The sequence below is a fragment of the Chanodichthys erythropterus genome, chromosome 4 (assembly GCF_024489055.1).
Source record: "Chanodichthys erythropterus isolate Z2021 chromosome 4, ASM2448905v1, whole genome shotgun sequence".
Classification (NCBI taxonomy): domain Eukaryota; kingdom Metazoa; phylum Chordata; class Actinopteri; order Cypriniformes; family Xenocyprididae; genus Chanodichthys; species Chanodichthys erythropterus.
The window spans coordinates 20,889,775-20,902,390 of NC_090224.1; the positions used below are offsets into that span (position 1 = coordinate 20,889,775).

General features: G+C 36.3%; 1 protein-coding gene across 1 annotated transcript in view; it reads left to right on the top strand.

The window, feature by feature from the left end:
- fut8b (fucosyltransferase 8b (alpha (1,6) fucosyltransferase)) overlaps positions 1-9,377 on the top strand; it is a 39,789-nt gene extending 30,412 nt beyond the window's left edge. The window contains exons 6-9 of the mRNA XM_067382887.1: positions 4,120-4,366; positions 6,413-6,589; positions 8,716-8,866; positions 9,048-9,377. Of these exons, the coding sequence (XP_067238988.1) occupies positions 4,120-4,366; positions 6,413-6,589; positions 8,716-8,866; positions 9,048-9,377 (905 nt within the window). The remainder of the gene's footprint in view (positions 1-4,119; positions 4,367-6,412; positions 6,590-8,715; positions 8,867-9,047) is intronic.
- The last annotated feature ends 3,239 nt before the right edge of the window (positions 9,378-12,616 follow it).

The window sequence follows — 12,616 nt, forward strand, 5'->3', positions numbered from 1 at the left end:
TGAAAACCTGTGACAGGTTGAGTGTTTATTCTTTACGGTTAGCTGATGAAAATCCACTGACATGCACTGAACTCCAGCTGAGGTTATGCTACAATATAAAACAGAAAATTCTCATTTGAACTGTTTTAAAATGCCAATAAAATGCTCCGAGTTACTACATTTGTCTAGCAAAAACAGCCTACAGTTACGGGCTAATGAACTGTATCACATGGCAGACGAATTCAGCGCAAAAGCATGTTCGCAGCTCTATTTTTCATCATTTAGCAGCAGCGTTGGTGTTGTTTTGAGCACACAGGTGCACACAGACAGATGCTGTTAGGAGTGAGCGATTGTCTTCAGGTGTGGCTGCTGCGTTCTTGTTTAAAAACATGAGTTTTCTCATGCAAATTGGACTTTTTTTTGTTTCTACCTCAGCTAGATGCATTGTGAATTGGTTGTGCTTTAAAATATGGTTTGTTGTTTTGTATCAAGCATTTGCATGCATCTTGAAATGGTGATAAATGGGTTGAGTGAGCAGTGCCAGGTTCAGCTACTTGATGCTAATGCCGCAGCTCTCTTCCAAATTCTATTGAGCTTCCTACCTTGAAAGCATCATTGGCAATGCAGTAGGGAGCTAGATGCTTTGTTTTGGCCATTTTGGCAGCGTTGCATGCATCTGCAATCCTGGAATGCTTTGTGATTAGCTTGGTGTTTTATTCAACAATGGTTTGATAGAAAAAATGTTCCATCCAATTAAATATGAACCGTTTCACCCAGTATCTATTGTTTCACACAGCTAGCAAAGTGAACATGATGTCATCATTTACTCATCTAAATTTGTATTATTCCTGCTATTTTGTGTAAAATGAAAGTAGAGTTCCAGAAAATGACCATAAAGGTTGCATAAAAGTGGTGATTTGTGTGCTGTTTTCCAAAAGTTCTCAGGTCAGATGTTAAATTTATTCGAGGAACATACCATCATTTTATAAAGTTTATTCATTTTTAAGTAAAACATCTAGCAATGCCAAGGCCCAGTGTGAGTTAGAGCGACAAACAATTTGTCTGTCCACACCAGACAGGATGTGACTAACAAGATAAAGTCAATCCAAAATCACAGCCAATCAGAAGAACGTATAGGGCGGGCTCTCTTTGCAACCTCCCGGCACTCACAACGAAGTACATAATCAAATTCATGAATATTACACCATTTTAACATCATTAAAATACATTACTGAACTGTTCACAATGAGTTGTCAGTTTGAATGTTCTTGCTTCCTTTCCTTTATTTCGAAGATCTGAGGTTAATTGTCCATTGTTGCTTTCAGTACAGCTATAAAGGATACAAAATGATATTCAAACTCACAATGCTTTTAACATTAAATAAAGCATATAAACAGTACCTGAGATTATCATTATCATACTTTGTGTTGTTGTTCCTGCTGCAACGTCGCAGAAAATTTCTAAAATAGAATCATTGTGTGTCGCCATCTGGTTAGGACACGGTCAGGGTTGCCAGGTTTTCACAACAAAACCCGCCCAATTGCTACTCAAAACTAGCCCAATCGCGTTTCGGGGGGGTTCCCTGATAAAAAATCGTGTTCCAGGGGATAAAATCCATGTTTTTTGGCAGGGTTCCCTTGGTAAAATTTGCATTCCAGGGTCGCACCCACAGACATGAAAAACATCCTGCAGCAACAGTGTTAAAGTAGCCCAATTCCGCGGGAAAAACGCAGACTTGGCAACACTGGACACAATGTAAAGCAGGGGAACTGGTGTGGTCGCACCAGTTGCACGCCCTAAGGACGGCCCTGGTCATTGCTTCCAGTCCCAGGGAGTGTATGAACTGAGAAAATGTACATCTCCAATGCAATGCAAGTAGCTTTGTATAAAATCGTCTGCCAGTGTCTGTGTTTGTGTATGGGTTCGGATGCCTGAAGCTCACTGACAGTAGAGAAGGTTTGGAATGAAGCCAAAGTGTTGCATAATTGAATGGACTCTATTCTCTCCAACTGCCTACGACGTATTTCCTGTAAAATCTCAGTGCAGCGCGAGCTTCTGGTAGCAAACTGTGGTAGTAGCAAACTATTTTTTGTCATATTTCCAATAACTGACAATCACAAATAATTACATTATATTATAATGTAGTATATTACATATATTAACAACTATAGTCAGTGTAACGTTTTTTAATAATGAGTTCCTGAAGCTTGAAATACCTTCAGTGTTCTGTCGTGTAACACTTCCTCAAGATTTAAAGGGGACCAATTATGCAAAATTCACTTGAACACAAATTTGTGTCTGCAATGTGTGAGAACAGCCAGCCTATAATGGTAAAAATCCACTCCTTATTTTTTTTTATAATTCCCATAAATCAAAAGCAGTCTCTTCACATGCGATGATTCAGATTCCCCCCTATGATGACGTCATTGTAGGCAGAAGCCCCGCCCACAGCCTGTGACTGCCCTATAATAAAAATGTATAATTCAGATTTTGATCTCCATATCCATTTACATATATTATATATATCTTCCAAGGGGTTTTTTCCCTCCAAGGACTTTTTTCCCAGTGCTAGCACGCTGGGTTTTTCTCCTAGGGGTTTTTTCCACCCCTGGGAGTCAGCCGACATTGGCTTAATGTAGCACCATCTTGTATATGTTATTACCACGCTTGTTTGTACAGCTTATTTTTAACCACTTCCCTTTTTTCTGTGCTTCTAATATGTAAAGCTGCTTTGAAACAATTACCAATTGTAAAAGCACTATATAAATAAATTTGACTTGACTTGACTATTAGCATAGACGCAGCCCTGAGTGAGAAGCACAGATCCGCCATTTCTGTATCCTCGCTGTAGCAGCTGGAGTCGTACAATGTCTGCGGCAAAGATGCATTACGAGTGTTGTGTTTTAGGAGGTACCAGTGAACATAAGAGTCTCCATCGCCATCTGAGTCACTGAGACATCATGGTTAAATTTCCTTTTCGAAGAAAATGTCCAGAAAAAAATCGGTGAAGTCTTATACATTTGCACCAATCAAAAACAAGGGTCTTTTCAACGCTGGATTTTCACAAAGGTTTATTCTGAAACATATAAGGCTGAACACTGCTACTGACATTTTCAGTGTGCGAGATTGTCCTGTTTTGTTGTTGCCGGTATGGCGGAGCATAAGCTTTTGAAGCTCCGCCCTCTTTTTGAAAGCAGCAGCTCATTTGCATTTAAAGGGACACACACAAAAACAGTTCGTTTTTGCTTACCCCCCAAAAGTGGCAATTTTAACATGTTATAAAAATGATCCGTGGGGTATTTTGAGCTCAGACTTCACAGACACACTCTAAGGACACCTGAGACTTATTTTACATCTTGTAAAAAGATCTCCTTTAATTTTGTGCTTAATTTTTGTAAAGTGCTTTTCACAATACACATTGTTTCAAAGCAGCTTTACAGAAAATAATGATGTTAACTTGTATAATATCTTAATTTGTAAATGCCTAATAGTCACATTTAGCAGATTAGAGCTGGGCGATAAGATAGTTACATTTTGCGACTATATAAATAATCAAGCTGTCGAGATTTGATATAATATATATATATCGCTTTATGCGAGTGTACTGTATGCATGAGGATAAAGTTGAGTATAATATATATCCAGCTTTATATATAGAGCTCTGTGATAGTACAGTTTACAGATTCATATTACATACAATTTCAATGCACTGCTACTGAGGCTAAATGCAGAAGTGATTGTGCATATAATCCATTAAAGCAAAATTGCCATTTCTTGTACTTTTATGGAATATTGCAGTATTATTGTGAATGATTTATCCATGCACATAATTTTTTTTTAGTTCATGTGCCTCATAATCTTAAATCAAAATATCTTCGCCTCCTTCTTGCAGCATCTCTTCTCTGAAGACATGTTTACTGGCATGAGGGCGGGGCAACCTGTCACTCACATGAGATCCACCAATAGCAAACCACAACCATACAATCAGTTCTCCATGGACAAAATCAAGCCCCGCCCTACATTTGTTCTTGTTTCAGATGCTGTTTCACTTGGATATACATCACAATAGGGAAGAAAAGACTATCGTAACTTCCGTTTCATGCAAACTTTTAAACGATGATATAACGTGTTTCTCTACAGGTGAGGATCATGACCGGGACATTCAGGTGGTGGAGCTGCCCATCGTCGACAGTCTTCACCCCAGACCTCCGTACCTTCCGCTCGCTATCCCAGAAGACCTTGCGCCCCGACTGCAGCGTCTGCATGGCGACCCGTCCGTCTGGTGGGTGTCTCAGTTCGTCAAGTACCTGGTCCGTCCTCAGGCCTGGCTGGAGAAGGAGATCCAAGAAACGTGTGTCAAACTGGGCTTTAAACACCCTATTATTGGGTCTGTATTTCTCTCATCTTCTCTCAGTCTATCAGATAATCAGTTTATTTGTCTTCTCACATTTCTTTCCATCTGTCTGTGTGTGTTGGTTTTTATCTGTGCCCGTGGCAGACGCGCCTGGGTGGGTGTTACGCTGATAAAACACTGCGAGATAAAGATGACACACGATAATGAGAATGAACATGACTCACAATCATGATGAAATTAATGAGAATAACTGAGAACTGAATGATTGCGGCCCCATAGAAAGCACCATTCTCTCATGACAGCGCTGTGAAATATAATAACCCAAATAATATAATAAAGTTAATCTACAGTGAAGCATAGAGATCAGCTGAAAAGAGTGAGATAGGCAAATACTGCAAATACAAATACTGTTTAAAGTACTTGATTTCTGCTCCTGTTTCTGAAAATGTTCCTGTCAGTCTGTCATTTTAATTTTAATGCACTTTTTGACAAATATGTCATGCATCAGTTCTACTAGTGCTCATAGTGAAGTATTGAAGTTCAGTGTGTGTCCTGCAGCGTTTGTGCTTCAGACATGAATGATTTTTCAAATCATGTGTTTGTTGATGCTGTGCTAGTACTTATTTTCACTAATAAGTGATCAGACTTTCAAATAAAAAAAGAAGAATTCTCATTGACTTCCAGTGAATTGATATGCTCATATGAAGTAACATGCACTGGCTATGTTAGGAATGAATCAGCATGCAAAAATATCTGCAAATAAAGTCAGAAAAATAAACTTAATTCAAAAGGGAAACAAGATGATTTTTCTGAACCCACTGGCAGATATTTTTTCTTGTTTTAAGCAAAAAACTCACTTGATTTTGATACATTTTTCAGAAAACAAAACTTAATATCTAAAGTCATTTTGCTTCGCAAGTAAATGTATCTTGATTTAAAAATGTTTATATATATATGTACTGGAAAACAAGACTAAAATACTGAGGATAAACATCATTTTTTGCAGTGTTGCTTCGTTTGCATTGTGTGATATGTGATAATTAAAAATGACATTAATTTACATGTTTTCATGCTTAAGTTGCTCAAATAGTAGAGTATGATGCTAGCAACACCTAGATCTTGATTTTGTTTCCTAGGAAATGCTTGAACTGATAAAATGCTTAACGTGAATTCAAATGTATTTTTTGGGTTTGATGAAAGCATAAATGCATTTTGCAAATCTAAAAATACATACACAAATGTACATAAATCATTTTAAACATTCCTTCATCAGAGGTTTTGACTCATGCATTTAGCAGATGCGTTTATCCAAAGTGACTTACATTGCATTCATGGTATACATTTTATTAGGGGTGTAACGAGATTTCGTGAGATAAAAATGTGACGAGATTTCATGTTGAGGTGAAAAGCGAAAGTAAAACACGAATGTGCATTCAAACGCGATTTCAGTACCACGCATGTTGAAAGCAGCTCCCTGATGCATGCAAATATCTCACAATATGACAGTTATCTCAGGCTGGGTTGTGTACTTGAAACCATCTCTCAGCTCTGTATCATGCTTGAAAAAAAATTGGTCTCTATTTGCACTTGAATATTGAGAGAGTGCTTTGATTATGGTTGCACTTATTGTTTGCACTTAATAAGACTAAGAGAAATCTGTTATTCATTTTCATTCATACAGTTTTTATTTCTATGATCAATTTGTGGAAAGGAGTTCAGTTAGGAGGTCAAAAGATGTAGAAGCTCATAAATCATGTGCGGTTCTAAGGTCTGAAGAGACTCATAGGAAATCATACAGGAGAGCCAGTACTTGAGTATTGTTGTCTTTTACTGCATATGATAATTCATACTCAGATTGTAGAACTGAAATGACATTCATTACAAGATGATTCGTTAAAACATTTCAGATGCACCTGCAGACTATTTTTCCAGTCATGTGTTTCATCATTGAGGATTTCTTAAAAATACTGGGCTAAATCTCATCTTGTTCTTGGGAACTCAATCTCGATTACTTCTATAGACATAAGCAGATAAATCCGGTCTGAATGGTATAAACTCAAGCGTGTCTCTGTCTTACAGTGTTCATGTCAGACGAACAGATAAAGTTGGGACGGAGGCCGCGTTTCACCCCATAGAGGAGTACATGGTCCATGTGGAGGAACAGTTCCAGTACATGGCTCAACAGGGCCATGTGGATAAAAAACGAGTGTATTTAGCCACCGACGACCCCTCGCTGTTACAGGAAGCAAAAACCAAGTGAGTTATGAGTCCTTAAAGGGTCACAAAACCCTGTATTTAAGTTCTCTCAACAGTTTTGACAAATGCTACAAAAGTGCAGAGAAAGAGGGGAGACAAAAACAGCTTCTGATCCAGTCTTATTTTGCTCTCATTGAGATAAAAGCATCAAAGTGTTTTACAAATGCACGCTGCAGTTCACCATTGCACACAGCAAAATGAAGAAATATATTATACATGGTTTTATAAGCTCACATTACACAAATACATACATTTCCTGTGAGAGCTATAATTTACTTTATATTTCACTTCAAATTTAAATGCATTTATAGTTTATAATTTATTTATTTAAAATTAGAGATGTACCGATACCAATAGCCGATTATCTTGAATAATATCTGCCGATGCAAATACTGATACCAATATTTAGATTTTTCTTAAAGGTGCCCTAGTTAATAGTTGAATAACAAGAGTTCAGTTCATGGAAATGACATACAGTGAGTCTCAAACTCCATTGTTTCCTCCTTCTTATATAAATCTCATTCGTTTAAAAGACTTCCGAAAAAACTTCCTTCTCAACATAACACCGACTGTTACATAACAGTCGTGATCATTAATATGTACGCCCCAATATTTGCATATGCCAGCCCATGTTCAAGCATTAGACAAGCCAGTATTAACATCTGAATCTGTGCACAGCTGAATCATCAGACTAGGTAAGCAAGCAAGAACAACAGTGAAAAATGGCAGATGGAGCAATAATAACTGACATGATCCATGATAACATGATATTTTTAGTGATATTTGTGAATTGTCTTTCTAAATGTTTTGTTAGCATGTTGTTAATGTACTGTTAAATGTGGTGTAAACACTTGCAGTCTGTATAATTCATAAACTCAACTTCGTTCTTTATAAATCTGTCCAACAGTGTGTAATGTTAGCTTTAGCCACAGAGCACTATCAAACTCATTCAGAATCAAATGTAAACATCCAAATAAATACTATACTCACATGATCCGACGCATACATGCAGCATGCATGACGAACATCTTGTAAAGATCCATTTGAGGGTTATATTAGCTGTGTGAACTTTGTAAATGCACTGTATTATAGTCGAGAGCTCAGGGGCAGGGAGCGCGCGATTTAAAGGGGCCGCAGCCTGAATCAGTGCATAGTTAATGATGCCCCAAAATAGGCAGTTAAAAAAATTAATTAAAAAACATCTACAGGGTATTTTGAGCTGAAACTTCACAGACACATTCAGGGGACACCTTAGACTTATATTACATCTTGTAAAAACTGGTTTTAGGGCACCTTTTAAGGAAAAAAAAAATCTCTCAGGGAACCCTCTCATTTGGTACACTGTAATATTTGAGGTTAAAATTAACTACAGAGCTATTCAACTGCTATTTATTTTCAGATATAATAATTACATTCAAATAAAAAAATTAAATGTTTGTATATGACTCAGTTGCACATGAGCACTTGTCTTCATGACAAATTTATTCAACATATATAGATAGTGAAAATAATAGCTTTTATCAGCCGATACTGATTATTGGCTGATATATTGGTGCATCTCTATTTATAATGCATTTATTTAGATTTTTTTATTTATTTTTTTTTATTTGTAATAGTATATAAATATAATGTAACAGTTGTAATTTATACATTTTAATTTTATAATGAAAAACATATATTTGATGAGTCACTGATATTCTAAATGTATTTTCGTCTTCCAGTTTGAGAACTAAAATGTATGTATAGTTTATAATTTATTTTTTTATAATGTATTTGTTTGGAATTTATTTTGTAACCATATATAAATGAAAATTTATAATTACAATTGTTACCTTTTATATATAATTATACAATTTAAAAAAAAAAGTATATATTTGATGAGTCATCGATATTCTGAATGTGTTTTGTGCTATTTTCATCTTCCATTTTTAAAATGTTCATTTTAAACCTGGAAAACAAAAATAGTGGAAAAAAAATCTCTATATGTACCATTTCTCTCCTACATTTAAAATTACAGATGTTAACATTGTCTGTGCAACACAAATTGTTAAAATCTTAGAAAATATAGTTTAGTGTTTCAATACCCTTTAAATTGGCCTCATCTAATATTGAAATGTATTTTTCAGGTACGCCGACTATGAGTTCATCAGTGATAACTCCATCTCTTGGTCAGCGAGTTTACACAACCGATACACTGAGAATTCCCTTAGAGGCGTCATCCTGGACATCCACTTCCTGTCGCAGACTGACTTCCTGGTTTGCACCTTCTCCTCACAGGTACATAGACCAAGTTGTACAAAAACTCTTACAAAAATCCTTACAAAATTTAATGGAGCTGAGCTGACATGAGCTGCTGTATTTTTTTAACTAACATTAACAAAGGTTAATAAACACCATTTCACCATTCTTGTTTTTCCCTCCCACCATTTTTCTGACTTTGTTCTTCTGGATCTGTCAGGTGTGTCGTGTGGCTTATGAGATCATGCAGACCCTTCACCCGGACGCCTCTGCTTTCTTCCGCTCTTTGGATGACATCTACTACTTCGGTGGACAGAACGCGCACAACCAAATCGCCATCTACCCGCACCAGGCGCGCACGGCTGAGGACATCCCGCTGGAGCCCGGAGACGTCATCGGAGTGGCTGGAAACCACTGGGATGGATACTCAAAAGGGGTCAACCGCAAACTGGGACGCACCGGCCTCTATCCGTCCTATAAAGTGAAGGAGAAGATCGAGACGGTGAAGTACCCCACTTACCCTGAGGCAGACAAGCTGCTAAGCTTATAGAACAACAGAGATGAATCATGAACACAAGGACGGATAAACTTGCCTTGCGGAGGATCGCCAGATGGATGTACCTTTTAGTCTAATCTGACTGAGGTTTGTATAAATCGCATAAGGATCTCTTAGACAGCTGTGGACATCAAGAGCCTTTGAAACGGCTCTCACATCAGCAGAAGCAAATGATTAAAACATTTTTTTTAATTGTTTTCATGTTTTTTAAATATTCTCTTGCCTTCTTTGCCACTTTCTCTGTCCTCAAACTGAAGTGAATCTCACAGAGGATGACAGGAATATGTTCAGGTCACATATCCACAAAATCAACAAAAAAAGTAAGAAATTATTATTTTGCATTATGAAAATTAAACCTTTAGGAAATAATACCTAACTTTTTTTATTTTTTCATGATTTGTTTTGTCATTTATAATGTATATGTTTATTTATAATGTGTTTATTTAATTTATTCACACTTACAATTATGAATTTTTTTTATTATTTTTTTTATTTTCACATTATGGTAGTATTTGTTATACTGGCTTTGAGATGAGAATGAGAATGAATTACAAAATGAAATGAGAATGAATTACAAACTCAAAACTTTCTGAGACACTAAAGTAATGCAAATCGGAGTTAAAATGTATTTATCATGAATTTTAAATGCATTTATTTATACTTACAATTATGTTACATTTATATATAATAATGATATAATTAAAATATATTATTTAAATTGATACACTGCGTTTTATTTATTTTTGTTTTTTAATTAAATGCTAAGCCACAGACAGTATGTTATTCAAATTGCAGAGAAAATGTGCTTAATTATTATTAAAATAATGTCAAAATGCAAAACCTGTAATATTCCTAAAACAGACCTTTTTGCAAAATATAATTTCTTATTTCTTTCTTTTGATTTAGTGGTGAAATATGATCTGGACATTTTCGTGAAAATTCACCCAACTATTTTCTTCACATTGCGTTTCTCATTTTTCTGTCATCACTCAGTTCTTTATCAGTCTTAAGTGTGTGTGTGTGTGTGTGTGTGTGTGTGTGTGTGTGTGTGTGTGTGTGTGTGTGTGTGTGTGTGTGTGTGTGTGTGTGTGTGTGTGTGTGTGTGTGTGTGTGTGTGTGTGTGTGTGTGTGTGTGTGTGTGTGTGTGTGTGTGTGTGTTCACACAAACTATTTGTGCTTTATTTATTGTGCATCCAAAGCGGTGGGTGAGACGAAAGGAAAAAGCTTTGCAGAATTTTAATAAAAAAATAAAAAAAAAGAATTATTAAATAGTTGGAACTTGACAATTTACCCATTGTTGTCAAAATTACTCATTGTTACTGATCCATGAATCATTTGCCAATTTTACAAATGAGCACAGCCATATATTAAAAAAAAAAGTTAGCATTAGTTTTGTAGCCAAATATTAGATGTTATGATTTATAAACGTGATCTCATTAGAGATTCATAAGTATTGTTATGTAAAGTGTGGCTCTAGCACATTTTTTACAATTGCACACACACATGCACTACAACAGTAATGTAATGGCATGTACAGCTTCAGAGAAGACACGTTTAAAATTCATTTGTTTTGGTTCACAGAATACTGAATTCAAAGGTTCCTGCTGTTCCCACCAGCCTTTCATCGACGGAATTTTTAAATAAGTAAATAATTCTCTAATGTTGTACATAAAACATTGTGACAGCTTCTTTTGTATTTACTGTAGCTCAAACATTCACACAGGTCATGGTTTGATCCCCAGGGAATGCATGAACTAATATAATGTGCACCTCGAATGCAATGCAAAATGCTTCGGATAAAAATCAAATCATTAAAGAGGACCTATTATGCTTTTTTACATATTCATCTTTCTTTAGTGTGTAATGTTGCTGCTTGAGCATGAAAAAGAGCTGCAAAGTCCCTCCAGTAGGAGTTATTCTCTATATCAGTGTCACTGTTTCTGAACTCCCTGAAACGTCTTGAGTTTTCTTCTGGGAATGAACACGTCACAATATTCCTCATTTAAATAATTCCCGCCCAAGGCATATGCAAAATAAAGGGGCGGGGCCTGGTTGAGTTAGTTAGTAGTGTGTTGAAACTGGTAGCAGGACACGCTTGAAGCACTTGACCAATCACAACACACTGGTCCAGCTGACCAATCAGAGCACAGTGTGCTTTTCAGGAGGAGGGGCTTCATAGAGACAGGAACTAAACAGAGCGTTACTGACAGACTGGGAAGAGAGGAGCTGCAACAATGGAGAATATGAGGAAAATAATGCAAGTATGAAAGCATGTTCTAGCAGAGCCAAAAAACACAATCAAGACTGAAAAAGGGCATAATATGGTCTCTTTAATGTAACGTAATGTAAGTCCAAAGGTAAAAAAACATTGCACACCTACTTTACATATGAATACCTATGTATACTAATGAGATCAGCCTGGATTTAAAAGGTTATAATGTGAATTGAACTGAATCGTTTTGGGTTTAATGTTCAGTTAGGTTGAGCATCTTTTCTTTGATAACGAGACGTTAACCCCTAGGAATTGATTAGGTGTTTCTGAATCATGTTGAGAAATGGGTTTCATGGAAATGTCACCGTAGATTTAAGGTGTTTGCTGTTGTGTTAGTAACCATTGCTGCGATTACAAACCGATGATTTTAAAATGACAAAATGTTCTTTATGAATGGTGTCAGAACGGAGCTGAAGGCAAACCCAACAGAACATTCTTCCAGCTTTCATCATTTCTTTGTTTATTGACATGATTTGTGAGTTTATTTGCTGCTTTCAACTCTGAAATGAACTTGGAGTTTAACTTTCTTTTGTATAATGAAGACAAATAATGTCCATTATTATGAGACTTTGTCTGCGAGATGTTTTTCACATGTTTTGTTCTAGGGTTTTGTCTTATATAAACCCACTGATCAATTAAAGTGGAGAAATCTGATTGGCTGCTGTGTTACTTCAGAGCTGTAGGTCTGCAGGCTTTTACACCACAGCGATCAATGGTTTCTTTCATCAAAGTTCAGGTTTAATGCGCCTGCATGACATTCATCTTTCAGACGTGTGTGTGTGTGTGTGTGTGTGTGAGAGAGAGAAAGGGAGATCTAATTGTGCAACTTCTATGCATTTTGGATGGAATTTTTGTCCATATTGATAAATTTTTCATTTCCAGTGCCTTATTTACCTAGGTTACCCTATTGTTCTGGACCATAATCCTTCATCCATAATTAATTAGGTTCACCTGTTTTTCA